The 16,627-nt window shown below is 37.4% G+C and overlaps 3 protein-coding genes across 4 annotated transcripts; all 3 read left to right on the forward strand.

Moving 5' to 3' along the window:
• Positions 1-3,834: 3,834 nt before the first annotated feature.
• LOC111011604 (cation/H(+) antiporter 3) lies at positions 3,835-6,710 on the forward strand. Its single transcript, XM_022285448.2, is given in 4 exon segments — positions 3,835-4,284; positions 4,653-5,660; positions 5,948-6,643; positions 6,645-6,710. Coding segments are annotated over 4 exon segments (2,034 nt in total). The 5' UTR covers positions 3,835-4,020.
• A 3,637-nt stretch (positions 6,711-10,347) lies between these two features.
• LOC111011603 (low affinity inorganic phosphate transporter 4-like) lies at positions 10,348-12,689 on the forward strand. The gene is made up of 2 exons (XM_022285447.1): positions 10,348-10,854; positions 11,610-12,689. The coding sequence occupies exons 1-2, from the start codon at positions 10,348-10,350 to the stop codon at positions 12,687-12,689; spliced, it is 1,587 nt and encodes a 528-aa protein (XP_022141139.1).
• A 951-nt stretch (positions 12,690-13,640) lies between these two features.
• Positions 13,641-16,083, forward strand: PDV1 (plastid division1). 2 transcript variants are annotated; one of them, XM_022285127.2, is made up of 2 exons: positions 13,641-14,053; positions 15,313-16,083. In XM_022285127.2, exons 1-2 carry the CDS (start codon positions 13,739-13,741, stop codon positions 15,826-15,828), a joined length of 831 nt encoding a protein of 276 aa, XP_022140819.1. In that variant the 5' UTR covers positions 13,641-13,738; the 3' UTR covers positions 15,829-16,083. The 2 variants fall into 2 exon arrangements, with proteins under 2 accessions (XP_022140819.1, XP_022140820.1); XM_022285128.2 differs by having other exon boundaries at positions 13,644-14,053; positions 15,316-16,083.
• The last annotated feature ends 544 nt before the right edge of the window (positions 16,084-16,627 follow it).

Here is a 16,627-nt window from a genome sequence, read left to right on the forward strand (position 1 = left end):
AAAAATTCTCAAATTCCAAGTGAGCTAAAGTGTGAGTGTGAGGATTGGTGAGATAAAGATAGAGAGAGTTTCTTCTTATGAGAGATTTTGTTCTCCATAAGAAAGAATTTAACTCTTACTTTATTGAGTGGAATTCTTCTCCCTTATTCGTGGTTTTTACTCTAATTCATTTAGGAGTTTTCCACGTAAAATCACTGAATCATTTTCTTCTGCTTCCCCTTTACCTCTTCTCAATCCATTTTAACTGCGTCTTACTCTATTCGATTCCAATCATTTTGGCAACCATGGGTACAATTCAATGACCCTAATTGGTGGCTCAAGGGTTCTTTGCCCCTCTTGTAAGAATTTTTATATTGGTGCGTTAAATTACAAAGTTAATTTTGTTCGGTCTAACAGATGCACGTACCTTAACGTTTCAAATAGGTTCTTAAAACTCTCAAGATTGTATCAATCCAATCCCTATCCTTTTTAAAAAATGTTTTCCAAACTTTCAATTTTGTGTCTAAATAATAGATCTCTTCGTTAGTTTAATTACTAACGTTATTATTTAAGAATTAAGTGTATGATTTCCAGAACCTAACGTATAATTTACTGTATAATCTAATATTTTTTCAAAGTATAAGGATGAGAGATTCAATTTAGAGAATTCAAGAATTAAACTTATAATTAAACTTATAAATTATAGGATTGTTAGCAGATTTTGGGTACACCTTGTATTATTCCTGTCCACAGCCAAAATGGACGCGTCAATGACAATAAGAGCTGGAAAGAAAAGCACTGACGATCGAAATTCCAGCGTTTTCAGTCCCTCTAATCACTGCAACTTTGGTTCAAAGGCTTTTAGATGATGGCATACACCAGAAACAGGCTTAACCCTACTACCCATCTTGATTTCGTATGACTTTGTTTCCCGCGGTGGGCTGTTTTGGGGCTTTCCACGGCCTTGGTTCAATGACTTGCTTCTTAAGGATAAATAAACTATCATTCAACCCAAAAGTTTAAACTAATGGGTTAGCTCTACAAGTGGAAATCATTATAAATGAGGAAAAAATAACAACTTAGAAGTTCGAACTCTGATACCATGTTAAAGATGAATAAACTCAACCCAAAAGTTTAACTAATGGATTAGGTAAATTTATTTCATATATATGAATTCTCAACATTGCTCGACCTCCTCGTGAGGGTCTCAACAAACCCAGAAGGGATGCCAGTGAAGGGTAGCTACATTCAAGCTATCGTTTTTTTTTTTTTTTTACTCTTCTTACCACTGTGTTGTCCAATTTTATTGGCTAGGTCTCCTTGATGGGGCCTTATATCTTGGGTTTGGTTGTTTCTGACGAGTCTGGGTAACGTTTCTATTTCTTCATTTTTAATAAAGAAAAATTAATTACATTGCTCCAACAACCATGAATTCAAGTACGATATAAAACAATAATTCTATTTATATTTTGGAACAAATTAAAAATGAGAACAAAGAAAGAAAAAACTTGTTTTTATTGTTTTTAAAATTTCTATACAATTTTGAGAATGTTCCCAAAAAGGAAAGAACAAGAAACATAATTAGTTGAAAAATGCTTAGATTTTTTAAGAAAATTAGAAACAAGAAAGGTGAACGTTATCAAACGAGAGCCTAAATTTATTGTGGAATTGATTATCTACACTATACATGGCCAGAGATTACAATTGATTTCATCTCTCTCCTCCATCTTCCATCTTCATTATATATTGGGTTGAGAAAATAGGAGTTTCTAATTTGTTTGATTTAGGGTTCAATATATGTTTTGAGTTTGTTAGTAATGTTTGAAGGGTTTTTTGGATTTAGTTTCCCTCTATATTTTGTAATTAGCTTTTGATTTAGTTTCTTAGGCATGTCTTAACAATTTTTGGGAGTTAAAGCCAAACCGAGCATAGCTCAATTGATTAAAGCATCTATCTCTAACCAAAAGATTATGAGTTCGAATCTCTACCCTTACATGTTATACTATTAAAAAATTTGGGAGTTGAAATTTTGGTTACTATTTGGTGCTCTAATTCTTCTTTTAGATAACTCGAGTTTATCACTTATATTTAACATTTATTAATGAAAATTATATAATTAGAAAAAAAATGTTACAACTAATTTTTTTTAAACTATTTGAAACGATCGAAACATATATCTAGTATTTTGGTTTTAACGGTTCTTTTTTTGTTTTGTTTTTCTAACTTGGATTCAACAACTACAGATATCAACGATGGGCTTCTTGCATGCTTCGTTCTTGCCAATTTTTTTTGTTACAACATTGGTGCCAATTGCACTGAAGTGTATCTATGATCCTTCGAGGAAATATGCTGCATCATGCATTTGAATCCCTCCAACGACGAGCTTCGACTGCATTCACCGGAATGAAAATATCAACGGCATCATTCATCTTCTCAATCTCTCATGTCCCAAGGCGGAAAACACGCTCGCCATTCATGTATTCCATCTCATTGAGCTAGCTCTCCCGTCGATCGGACCGCCCCAATCTTCATCTCTCACAAATATTTTCACAAGGCCCTCAATGATCGATCATACTCTAAACATATTTATTCGTTCTTTTGATCGGTCTGAGAGAGACAACGATGATGGAACAGTTTACGTCGAATGCTTCACCGCATGCAATCTCGTCAAACCGGTTAATGCACGACGATGTATGCATGCTCTTGCTCAACAAGATCACATCCCTCATTTTCCATCGAACCTGGACAGTGGATGGTTTTGTCTACCACGACGACAACATGATCAGGACATTGAACTGCAGCGTGCTCGGAAGGGCTCCATGCTCGATTGGCATCTTCACCAACCAAGGACGTTTAGGGAGCATTTCCACAACAGCAACACCGAGAATGAAATGTAAATACTCGGTCACTCGTAGAGATTGATAAATGATTTCATTTATTCTAGGGTTGGTACATGAGAGATGAGATAATTATGAGAATTTTGCACCGAATTAGTATGACAAAGAACTAACCATTGCACCTAGGGATGGTACAGAAAGATGAAGGATCAGTTGCTGAACTTGAGTTTTGCGAAGAGTTTGAGTGAATCCATTCTCAATGTGAACGTATAAAATCAGGAGGGTCGGAATATTTACCTTGAAATAGACTCTATTGGAAGCGAAGAAGCTGTTGAACAAGGAAGAGGCCAACATCTCAGAAATTTTCTGGGTCGCGGACCAAATTCGATCAGTACTTTTGAAGAAAAATCAGTGGTCTAATAATCAATTTTATCAATTTAGAAAGTGTGACAATCGTATACGAGGGCTCATGAATGAACTGCCAATATATAGTCTAAATACTCAAAAGAAATTATAGTTTAACTATTATCTATACCAACAAAATTCTGCTTTCTTTTTAGTCTATTAATAAAAACTCCAATATAGAAGGATAGAAACTTTATATCTTTTGAAGTTCATAAATATATTAGATGTCATCATCGAAAATTAACATTACAGTAGTTGTTCTTTTATTACGGAATTATATATAGATGAAGATTCAAACCCGCCATCTTTTGATTCAAAACGAAGTTTTTTTTAGTACATACTCCGGATATATACAGTTAAGCTGACAAAGAGATACTCAAGGACGACCATTACAAGACAAAGTGATGCACAAACTCCGTAGATTTCGATGAAATATAGGAAAAAACTAACTCCCAACCAATGGAACAAACACAACCCTATTAATGGTTAGAGTTGCATTTCTTCCTCAAATCTCCTAAATATAATCAGCCGAATAATCATAAACTCAACAAAATCTAATGTAAATTTATAGTCAAAATCGTTTCTAGACTTTAAATAAACTATCATGTAATGATGAAAACAGCTACTTATTTTTTTGTTTTTCCTCTCGGTTTGTTGAAGACAACTTATATCTAACCGACCCATATAAAAAAGGAGGTGAATTTTGAAACGAAAACCAACAATTTTTGTGTGGAAATCATCAAATTTCTTCTTCTTCCTTGTGGGCAGTTGAGAATTTTTTGTGTGGAGAAGGGAGAAGATGCAATCGAATTATTCAAGTTCGAAGGAGGAGTCCCATTTATCATATTATTCAGAATCAAATTCCACGAGTGTGATTTGCCTAGATGTTCCATCTCATATAATCTCAAAAGGTTTATGGGTCCAATTCAATGACCCTAATTGGTGGCTCAAGGGTTCGTTGCCCCTCTTGGAGTTTCAATTGACTGTTTTGTGCTTCTCATTGGTTATTACCCATCTTATTCTCAAGCATTTTGGGGTCTCCAAAGTTTCCTCTCAAATTCTTGTAAGTACACACAAATCCTCCTACACCCTCTTCTCAATCATTTGTAACATTTGGTTGTTAGTAAACTCGTAAGAATTTTCATGTCAGTGTTAAATTACAAAGTTTGGATCTTTTTGTTAGTTTAATTCATGCTCTCATGGCGGGCTAACGTGTAAAAAATGTTGATTTCAAATAAGTTCGATCTCCCATATCACAAAATTGTTCGGCCAACCCGCATGATTCCTCTAGCTAGTTTCAAATAACAATATAATCGCTTTCTTTTTCTTGCATTAGGGGAAAAGGGTTTCCTCCTATTCCTAACTTTTACACAAAATGGCTATATCTGATCAACAACTTCTAACTGATCATGTGACTGAAAAATGAATCAGATTGGGCTGATATTTGGGTGCTCGTGGAGGCAGTTCGACAAGGAGACAATCAATCTTTTCTACGAACGCAACCAAGACATTCTAGGATTGTTGGCAGAATTCGGGTACACCTTGTACTTGTTCCTGTCCGGAGTCAAAATAGACCTGTCAATGACAATCAGAGCCGGAAAAAATGCACTCATCATCGGAATTCTAGCCTTATTAGTCCCTCTGTTCGCTGCAAATTTTGTTCGAAGCCTTTTAGTTGATGGCAGTGGCATATCTGAAGCAGACTTATCCACACTCCCCATCTTGATTTCCTTCCACAGTATGTCTTCATTTCCCGTAATCGCCTCTCTCTTGAGCGACCTTGAGATTGTGAACTCGGAATTGGGGCATTTGGGGCTCTCCTCCGCCTTGTTCAGCGACTTGCTCAGCCTCTTCATGATGGTCACTGCCAGACAGGCCAAACGATTCAAAGATGTGCCTTCAATAGCTTCTCTCCAACTCGGGGCTCTAATTTTGCTCTTCCTTCTGATTCTATTTGTGTTCAGGCCAGCCATGCTTTGGATCATCAGACAAACCCCGGAAGGGATGCCGGTGAAGGGTAGCTACATTCAAGCTGTCATTTTTTTGGTTCTCTTCACCACTGTGTTGTTCAATTTCACTGGCCAGATTTCCATAATGGGGCCTTATGTCTTTGGTTTGGCTGTTCCTGATGGGGCCCCTTTGGCCTCCACTCTTGTGAACAATATTGAGTGCCTTGTTTCGGATGTGTTTATGCCCATTTTGGTGATTACCTGTGCTTTGAAAGCGGATCTGTCGCAGATTTCTTCCTCGTTTGATGCTGCTTTCACAAAGTTGAACATAGTTCTCATTCTTGTCACTTTTGTCGTCAAGATTGTGTCTTGCTTTCTGACTTCCAGGCATTGTAGGCTGCCCTTCAGGGATTCCTTGGCACTTTCTCTCATCATGAGCAATAAAGGTGCTGTGGAATTGGTTCTCTACACGATGGCCAGAGATTACAATGTATGTATCCTTGATTTCATCTCTCTCCTCCACCTTCACATATTGGGTAGAGAAAGAATGGTTCTCGAATTTGTTCCTGTCATGTCATATAAGTCAATCACCCATATTTTAACATTTACTTCACTAATGGAAATGATATAACTAGAAAAAATGTTACAACTAGGTTCTTTTAAAAGATAGGACTGAATTGAAAACACATTAGAGATTGAAAGTATATTTAGTGGTTTGGTTTTAATGGGTTGTGTGTTTTTCTTTTCTTTTTCTAATGTGGATTGGAACAACTACAGGCTATCAATGATGGGCTTCTTGGATGGTGCTTCCTTTCCATAGTTTTTGTTGCAACATTGGTGCCAATTTTGGTGAAGTGTCTCTATGATCCTTCGATGAAATATGCTGGCTATCAGAATAGGAACATCATGCATTTGAATCCTGCCTCCGACAAGCTTCGCCTGCTTGCCTGCATTCACCAAAATGAAAATATCAACAGCATTATTCATCTTCTCAATCTCTCATGTCCCACGGCAGAAAACCCGCTTGCTATTCATATATTACATCTCATCGAGCTCTCCGGTCGGACCGCCCCCGTCTTCATTTCTCACAAGTATTTTCACAACAAGGCCCTCAACGATCGATCCTACTCTCAGCACATTATTCATTCTTTTGATCAGTTTGAGAGAGACAGCGATGGCACGGTTTGCGTCGAATGCTTCACCGCAATCTCGCCAAACCGGTTAATGCACAACGACATATGCACCCTCGCGCTCGACAAGATTACATCCCTCATTATAATGCCATTCCATCGAACATGGACAGTGGATGGTTTTGCCTACCACGACGACAACATGGTCAGGACATTGAACTGCAGCGTGCTCGAAAGGGCTCCATGCTCGATCGGCATCTTCGCCGACCGGGGACGTTTGGGGAGCATTGCTGCAACGGCAATACCGAGAAGTAGATACTCAGTCTGCGTGCTCTTCTTGGGAGGGAAGGACGATAGGGAGGCAATATCGTATGCGAAACGCATGGCAAAGGACTCAAGAGTGGAGCTGACAATGCTCCGACTCCGGGGGCCGCCAGAGGAACATGGACAAAAGACAGACAATTGGGAAGATATACTTGATGCTGAAGTTCTAAGAGATTTTAGAAGCAAGTGTTTGGGAGATGGTAGAGTGGTGTACAAGGAGGACGTGTGCAGAGATGGGCAACAAACGGCATTCATTATTAGAAAAATAGTAAATTTGTTTGATCTTATGATAGTAGGGAGAAGAAATGGCTTAAAATCGTCTCAAACTGATGGTCTCAATGAGTGGAATGAGTTTCCAGAGCTTGGAGTTCTTGGAGATTTGATTGCTTCAACAGATATCAACAGTAGAGCTTCTTTGTTGGTAATACAACAACAGATCGTGATTCAATAGTCTTAACAAATAATTAAAATAATAATAATAATAACACTTGGGAGGAAACCACATGGGAAAATATGAAAACTTAGGGGGTTCTGTGTAATTAAATTTATGGGCATACCCTATCAGGGAGGGTTGTTTTGTATTTATAATCATAGAGATTGATAAATGATTTCATTTATTCTAGTTTTAGGGCATGAGATAAGATGATGATTTTTTTCTCCTATGAGAATTTTGCACCTAATTAATAAGACAAAGATCTAACCATTGTGCATGACTTTGTTATGAATTTTTTTTAAATTGTGTTTTGATTTGATTAATTCTAAATGTGTTTTAACTTACTTTTTCATAATGATCAAATACAAAATAATATATCATGATAGGATAATAGAAGGGAGGACTTATAATAGCATGTCATCCATTTATGAGAGGGGCTTTAAATCGTAAATTGGTGTGGAGTTTCTAATTTGTGAGGAAAAAGTGACAAATAAGAAAATGATATTCCAGGCCATGCTCGCTAAGGATAGTTGGAGGATTCTGGAAAATCAAAATAATCTCCTGTTTCGGATGCTAAGAGACAAACTTCAAAATGGACGGCTTCTTGAAGGCTAAGCTAGGCAACAATCCACCTTATACCTACAGAAGTATCATTGAGCTTTTTGAAAAAGGTTATCGGTGGAGAACTGGATATGTGTTTTCGGTGTCCCTTGGATCGGATCTATGGCTGCCCAGAGAGGGATCTTATAAATCCTCTCCTGTCCAACGCCCATGTATGACCAAAATGTGGCCGGCAACATGACAACTACAGGTTTTTGGAATGAAGAGAGGATTCGGAACAGCTATATGGAGTCGGAGGCCAACCTCACTCTTCAGATCCCTTTGCCTAAAAGAGATATGAATGATGTGATCATGTAAGGCCCGGATTAAAGAGGGTTCTTGTCGATAAAAAGTGCTTACCACTTTGGCTTGGCTTATCCCTCTCCTTCAGACCATAAAAACGGGTTGTGCAATGTAGAAGACCTCTAAAAAGCAAAAATCGGTTGTTGGAAACTGGTGAATGATATCCTTCCTACTAAATCAAATTTGTCCAAGAAAGGAGTTCAAATTGATTTTTGGTGTGTTTTGTGCAGGAAAGAAGTGGAGACCATAAAACATCTTGTTTGGGAATGAAAGGTAACAGGACCCTTTTTGGAACTATTTTCTATACTCTAATATAAGCTCTACTTTTGTTGACAGGACATTGCTAACAAACAGGGGCTATTGGGACTGGATAGTTGAACATTCCACGAATCAAGATTTGGAGATAGCTATAACCATGGTGTGGAAAGTCCCAATCAACAAACAATCAGATTCCAAATTGAAAGACAGCTACAAATCCAATCTACCAACCCAAGTCACAAGAAAGAGGCAAATCCCAGCAATTCAAGGCATCAATCAGGGCTAATCCCAAGCACAACAGATTCAAGCCATGGCTATTCTCGAAGCAACTGCGACACATACGAAATCAGCAGGTTCGGAATATTTACCTTGAAACAGACTCCATGGAAGTGAAGAAATTGGTGAACGAGGAAGAGGCCTCGAAAATTTTCTGGGTCGCGGACGAAATTCGATCACTATTGAAGGAGAAATCGGTGGTATCAATCGATTTTATCAGAAGAGAAGCTAATAATCGGAAGAACCGGTAATCTGGTTGGTTCTGAATTTTTAGAGGTCCCTGCGTGGATGCTTGAAGCTGAAGACACTGGTCTTGATTGAAATAACTTTTTTCAAAAAAAGAAAAAAAAAACATTTGAAATAATGTATTATATATTTTGACTTGGATTATATAATGTCTTTTTAACTTTATTAATTGCATCTAGTTTGGTACTCGAGCAAATTTACGATCAAAATAATTAGATATATGTCAATTATCGTTGAGGTATGTTCATTTTGATAAATAATTTAGCTCGTTTAATTAATACTTGAGCAAATTTACAATTCGAACAATTAAGCGATGGCTACTTTAATTTCCTAATCTCCAAAATTTATGTATATATTCACGTATGTTGAGGTACATACAACAAAAGGAAAGATGGGTGTAAAGGCATCTCAATTCAGGACAATAATGACAATATCATAATTACAAAATATAGGAAAATCTTTTGTACCAAGTTGAAGCGGATGTAACACAATTTCTTCCGGATGTGATTTACATTATGAGCTACATTCAATTTGAGTTTGCAATCGTAAAGTCATTATGGCCTTAATAAAGATATCAATATTTTGAGGTAAAAAAAGCTTGGGAGGATATATACAAGAATTTATGTCAAAGAACATCCAAAGAAGCCAACATGAACTACAAGAAATATTTTTTTTTCCGACACTTCAAAATGTTGAGAAAAATCTTCAAAATGTCAGGAAAGCTAGTAATTCTTGTAATGATGAACTTAACTTAACGGTAATTGTCTTTGTGAACAGTCTTAAAGGAAAATCTCTCTTAAATCTCTTCTGCAATATTCCAGCTAAGATGCATCAAAAACCAAATAAAGAATTTGTGTCGATCCATAATGTTTAATTACGCAAATAAAACAAACACCATAAATGTCCACATAGGTACATCGACTAAAATCTTCTCTTTCCATATAGTCAAGAAGATCCTCCTTCCCTTTAATTAAATATATCATGATATTTAACACCAAGGATAATCATCATTTGCGTTCATGATTAAAAAAATTATTTGGCCATTCTCATCATGGGAGGGGCAATGTTCAATATAAAAATTGATGGATTGTGTATATGACATTGACAACTAAGTTGTGGAGCATAAGTTTGATCGCACACCCAAAAACACACTGCAAAAAACCAATATATATATATATGATAGAATTATTTTCTAAATACTTAACAAAAATTTACGACAAAAACCTATTAATAATTTCTCTTTTACATAAGTTAACAGCTAGCCTTGTAGATTCCAGCCTTGGAAAAACCAAAAAGAGATGGGAAAAAAATTCTTCCTAATTAGAGAGTAATAATTATGAGTAGTGAAATTTCTTTTACATCGCTGTCTCTTAGGTCCATTTAGCTCAAGATTATCTGTAAGAAAATGAAGAATATGCTCAATATTCTCTTTGTTGATTAGCTAAATTTCTCCTTGTTCTTCACAACCTAGGATTAAACGTCATCCTTCTCATCACTCTCTCACTTTATACTAATTTCAATGCATAAATCGCTATAAAATGGTAACAAACACTCACAACCCCAGCAAGCAACACAAACATCTCAGCTTGGAACCGAAACCGAAAACCATGGCCCTCGCCGTGCTTGATGCCCTCGACAACGCTCGCACACAATGGTACCATGTTACTGCAATTGTGATCGCGGGGATGGGCTTCTTCACCGATGCCTACGATCTCTTCTGTATCTCGACCGTGTCGAAGCTTCTCGGTCGACTTTACTACTTCGATCCCAGCAGCTTGAAGCCCGGAAAGCTTCCGAACGGAGTGAATAACGCTGTCGTCGGGGTTGCGCTGGTCGGAACCCTAATGGGGCAGCTGTTCTTCGGGTGGTTGGGTGACAAACTTGGGCGGAAGAAAGTTTATGGGGTGACCCTAATTCTTATGGTCCTTTGTGCCATTTGCTCGGGCCTGTCTTTTGGATCAACATCAAGATCAGTGATTGGTACACTTTGCTTCTTTAGATTTTGGCTTGGATTTGGTATCGGCGGCGACTATCCACTTTCAGCCACCATCATGTCCGAATATGCTAACAAAAAGACTCGCGGGGCTTTCATTGCAGCTGTCTTCGCCATGCAGGTTCTAATTCTACTCATCAATAATTCAAATCTCACATCATCTTCTTAACTTAATTTTCTTCCATTTTTAATCATTCGAATTAGACCCTTAATTGTTTCTCAACTTTGTTTAATTAGTCCTACTTTTTAAAGGTTTCTAATAGATCTCTGCTCCCAAGAAGTGGTCCATTGACAAGAACATATATCAGTTACTACGAAGTTTTAGATTCGAATCTTCAAATGAACTTAATATTAAAAATTATTGTTGTCTGGTCTTAAATTCGGGCTAAATAATTAAGAATGATTTAGTCATTTTTTTAATTACTATACTATAGGGATTATATGTGTACATGTGTATATGTGTATATATATAATCTAAAAATTCAAGATATATTTAAATTTTTAAAAATATGTAGACTAAAATCCTAAAATTTCAATAATTGCTTAGATGTTTTTAAAATATAGGGATTAAATAGACACAATCTCTTCGTAAGAACTAAATACAAAAAGAATTCAGAAAGCTCTCAATATTCAAATACCCATCAAAAGAAACTTGTTAAAGGAATTCAATATACAAAGTTGAAAGAAGTTACTAAAAAGTTTCAAATTACTTGGCTCTGATCAATCTTCTCCTTGTCGGCATCGTTAATTGTTTGACAATTGAGAGAGAAAAATATAAAACCAAAAAATTTTTATGAAAATGAATGACTGTCAAATTTTCAATGATAGTGAGAATCATCGAAGGAAGTATACTGATTAAAACGCATATTATTGTAGGGTGTGGGGCTGATATTTGCAGGGCTAGTGTCGATGACTCTGTCAAAACTCTTCCTGACCCTTCACGACGCTCCATCCTACAATAGCAACCACGTCTTCTCCACACAGCCTCAAGGTGACTTCCTATGGCGGATCGTGCTGATGCTCGGCGCTCTACCAGCCATGTTGACATACTACTGGCGAATGAAGATGCCCGAAACCGGCCGCTACACCGCTCTCATCGAAGGCAACGCCAAGCAAGCCGCCGCGGACATGGGAAAGGTTCTGGAGATCTCAATCCAAGCTGACCAAGACAAGCTTTCCCAATTCAAATCTGCAAATGAATATGGTTTGCTCTCTAAAGAGTTCTTCAGCCGCCACGGCCTCCACTTAATCGGAACCACCACCACTTGGTTTTTGCTCGACATTGCCTTCTACAGCAACAACCTCACGCAAAAGGATATTTTCCCGGCCATGAACTTGACCAAGAAACCTGAACAAGTTAATGCTTTGGAAGAGGTTTACGAAACTTCAAAGGCCATGTTTCTTGTTGCCCTACTTGGGACCTTCCCCGGATATTGGTTCACTGTCTTCCTCATCGAGCGCCTCGGCCGCTTCAAGATCCAGCTGATTGGATTCTTCATGATGTCGGTCTTCATGGCCGTGCTTGGTGTCCGCTACAATTATTTGAAGAATCATCCCGTGGAGTTCGCGGTGATTTACGGCCTGACGTTCTTCTTTGCCAACTTTGGTCCGAACAGCACCACCTTTGTCCTCCCGGCTGAGCTTTTCCCGACGAGGATTCGCTCGACGTGCCACGCGCTGAGTGCTGCGTCGGGGAAGGCCGGTGCCATCGTTGGAGCTTTCGGGGTGCAAAACTATACTTTAGATGGTACCGCAAGCAAGATTCAAAAGGCCATGATTTTCTTGGCCTTCACCAACATGCTAGGGTTTGTGTTTACGTTCTTGGTGACGGAGACGAAAGGTCGGTCGCTGGAGGAGATATCGGGCGAGGATGGCGGCCACGGCGATAACGAAACCCAATTGCCGCCGGTGAGATCCATGGGAAAATCAGGAACCCCAATGGAAGGTGAAATGTGATTAAAGGACAAGATTAAATTATGTTTCTCTCCCATTCTATTAGAACATAAAATTAGGGTTTAATGATATTATCTTTGTATGTGTGTTTGTGAAGTATATTTATCTGTGAGGGATTGGAGATGACGAAGAAATAAAGAGCAAAATGCAGATAGTGCTTTTTTTGCTCTGATTATATGCTAGTGATGATGTTAATTTAAGATAATATTGTCTCTGTACTCTTTGTAATAACTGTAATCGAAGAGAACAACTTTGTGACAAAAAGTGAAAACTTGCCATTTTCCCTTAAATTTTGGTTGGTCTATGTTCGATTTTTACACCTTTTTTAAGTACAAGGGCACCGGCCACTTGGAAAATAAAATATATGGGGTCAAATTTTACACCTTTCTTTCCATTTTATTCCTATTTTTTCCAAAAAGATAATCACGTTAAATTATAAATTTATTCGTATGAGTTGAAATTGTATTTAATGAGTTCCTTTAACCTCTAAAAAACAATTATATTTAAGTCTTATCATCACTCACAATAATATAATGAAATATCGTGGTGTTGTATGTATCCAATCGCTAACATCAACATCCTTTTATTAAGGTCGAAGGTTCAAACCTCATTTCTATCTTTGTTGTATTAAAAAATTTTAATCTATTCAATTATCTAATAATTTCTCTCTAAGGGTCGTCGGAGGGAGGTCCAATTATAGCCATTACATGCTGATTGTACTTTAAAAAAAAAGAGGCATCTGAGGTATCTGAGAGCATAGTATCATTAGTATTCCATTAATAATGTTAGAATGTAATTAAATCCATTAATCAAATATATACCCATAAGACTAAATTTATAAGATTTATAGTCACTTCCCAAAGCAACTATCTATGATGTTAAAATAAAAATAAAAATAAATAAATAATTCCAACAGAAATTTGTTGCAGTGTAAAATTTGTTGGTCTTTTTGTGTGGCCCAAACAAAACAATCCAAACCCCTGAGAGAATTTGAGATACCTTCCCCAAATTTTGCTTCTTCTTCCCTCTCTTTTCTCTCTGTGTTTCCCTCCATGAAATGGGACATGGAGATCGAGGAAATCGAGGCCGTCCTCGAGAAAATTTGGGACATTCACGACAAGCTCAGCGAAGCCATTCACTCAATTTCCCGAGATCACTTCCTCACCTCCACTAAGAATCTCAGGAAATCCCAAAACAAGGATTCTAAGACCCCCAATGGCGGTGCCGACGATAACCCTTCTGCCGCCTTCCCGTTCCTTAAGGAATTCCGGATCGACATTGACGACTCCGCGATCCAGGAGGCCCGGAGTCTAAATGCCATCCGAACTGCGCTTGAGAACCTTGAAGATCAGCTCGAGTTTCTCCACGTATGTTGAATCTTTTACCCTTTTTCCTGCGCTTCTATTATTAACTCTTTTCTTTACTTTACCAGTGAGGAATTAAGTGGTGATTCAATTAAGTGGTGTTTGAATCTGATTGGGGTTCCGTTATTACCCAAACGAACAGCTTCTATGTCGTTTTCTATGTTTGTGATTCAATTAAGTGGTGTTTCTTGCTTCCCAATCGGAGTTAAATCTGTAATTTATGGTTTTCTATGTTTGCTGCTGTCTGGATGGCTGAAATGCAGTGGAGGATAGGGAAACGAGAGTCTTGAGTTCATTATTCTTTAGCGTCCTTAATTTTTGTTCAACGCCATTGCCCAATTACCCTAAATATGGAGTACTAATTACTTGTAGCTTCTGTTTTGCTTGGTCTCTGGTTACTGGAAACTTGTGCAAATGACTGGATTTATCCTTTTTGTTCTATAATCTATGGGGTTTAAGCTGGGAGGAAAGCTTTTTGTTGAGATAATTTAAATGCAACGTGCATATGTTTAGAAGTGACTGTTATAGTTTGATTCTGTTTAGAAGTGACTGTTATAGTTTGATTACTTATTCTTATTCCAACTTCTATATTATGATTTCAGGGAGGTTTAAGGGAGGGGATATTCCTCTTCTTTTTTTTCTTTTATTAAGATTATCCACCAAGTTGAATTAAGTTTAGCAATAGCATGTGCATATAGCCTTGGATTTTTTTCTTTTTTTTTTTTTTATTTTCTTAGGGCTGTTTAGAAGGCTTCCAAGAACAGTTTTCTGTTTTTATAAGATCAAATTTCTGGAAAGACATGTTGGGTAACTCTTTTTCGAAAAGTTCTTTCTTGTTTTCCTTTAGTTCGTTTTGATCGTGACGTTTTTATAGTACAATTGAAGTTTTTCATTTCAATAAAGGGAGGAAAGCTTTTTGTTGAGATAATTTAAATGCAATGTACATATGTTGAGATAATGGCGTAGATATTGAATTTTTTCAATTCATTCAATCATAGTTGAAAATAAAAGCAGCAAATTGTTTTGAAGACAGTCTGCTAGCCAAGGTCGAGTTTCTTCTTATTAATTCGACAAACTAAACTAACCACTGCTACCTAGCTGAGAGGAGACCTTGAATGGAACTGAAAGTTCACTCGGATGCTTCATTATAAAATGAGTGCAGTAATGAACAGCATTTGCGTTCTTTTATTTCTTATTACTTGTGGGTTATGATGATTTTCTTTGGAGAGAATATTCATGCTTAGCAAATTCTTTATGTTTAGCAGACCGTACAAGTGCAACAGCAGGTTGAGAGAGATGCTGCAATTGCGAGACTCGAGCAGAGTAGAATTGTTCTTGCAATGAGATTAGCTGAACATCATGGCAAGAACTACAAAGTCATCAATGAAGCTCTAGCATTTGTTGGAGATGTACGTTATGAAGCTAACTTTGTTTCACATGAAAATCAATATGGTCCACCATTTAGCCCGAATGGTCAGAAGCTTATGCCGAACAGTTCAAAGAGGTCTAATACTCTGATCAAGATGCTATTCTCAACTTTCAACTTTGCAAAGAAATCTCTCAAAATGGATAATGTGGGTGGGATACTCAGCAATGCTGCCATGGTTGCAATTAGCATGCTTGCATTTCTGCATCTGCACCAGGTAGCATTCAAGCAGTCATCGCAGGAGAGAGACGATAATCCCTTCAACAGAAATCTTCGAAGAACTTCTCAGCTTGAGGGATCTTCCCCAAATGAAGATATTGGCAACTTTGACGTGTTATCTGCAAGGGGTTAGTGTGAATATATGAAATTATAAAGCTTTGCTGCATCTCTTATCTCCTCCATATATATGTCATCTGCGAAAGAGTCAAATATGATCATGTCTGTTGTATGAAAATTATTCGATTTAGTAGTTAGAAGTCTCTTCATCATGCTTGAGGTTGTCATGTCTATTGGCTAGAGAGTTTTAAATCTTGTCCATTGAATTGTTCAACAAACCAACACTCATGATTGTAATACTAATACTTGTAGCTTGCCAAGGTTTTCTCTAGTGATCTGGGATATCTCCATTGGGCCTGATTTGAATCCCTCTCCCATTTGGGCTTGAAATTGAAAATCCCAATTCCTGAATATAGAACCATTAGATTGGGTCCATTAAGGAAATTGAATAACTGATTGAATTTGGGTCAATGTGTGATCAAGAAGCTGACTCTGACTGTTTATTGAGAAAACCAAATCTTATTCGACCACGTGTAAAACCAAAACATTGTTATCTGTTAGAAGGAGGATCAAAAAAGGGGGAGAAAAATGACAAATTAGAAAACCATGATGAAAAGAAATGTCGGCGAGGTGTTTGATATTGTTTTGGTTAGCAAGTCTTTCATGGCGTCTAATTTGGATGAGTGGCTGAGAAGGTTTGAACGCATTGATTTGTTACTGTGCTTAGTTTTAGACCACACTTTCTTCCTTTGACTTGTTTAATTGGAAAAGTTGCATGCTCCACTCTTAAATCTCACACCATCATCTTCCATGAATTGCTCCCAAATTTCTCTTTTGGTACAAGAAAACATTCCCTCCTGTCCACATCAAAGATC

This window comes from Momordica charantia, assembly GCF_013281855.1.
Source record: "Momordica charantia cultivar OHB3-1 chromosome 10 unlocalized genomic scaffold, Mcharantia_2.0 BLBB01000010.1, whole genome shotgun sequence".
In the NCBI taxonomy this organism is placed as follows: Eukaryota; Viridiplantae; Streptophyta; class Magnoliopsida; order Cucurbitales; family Cucurbitaceae; genus Momordica; species Momordica charantia.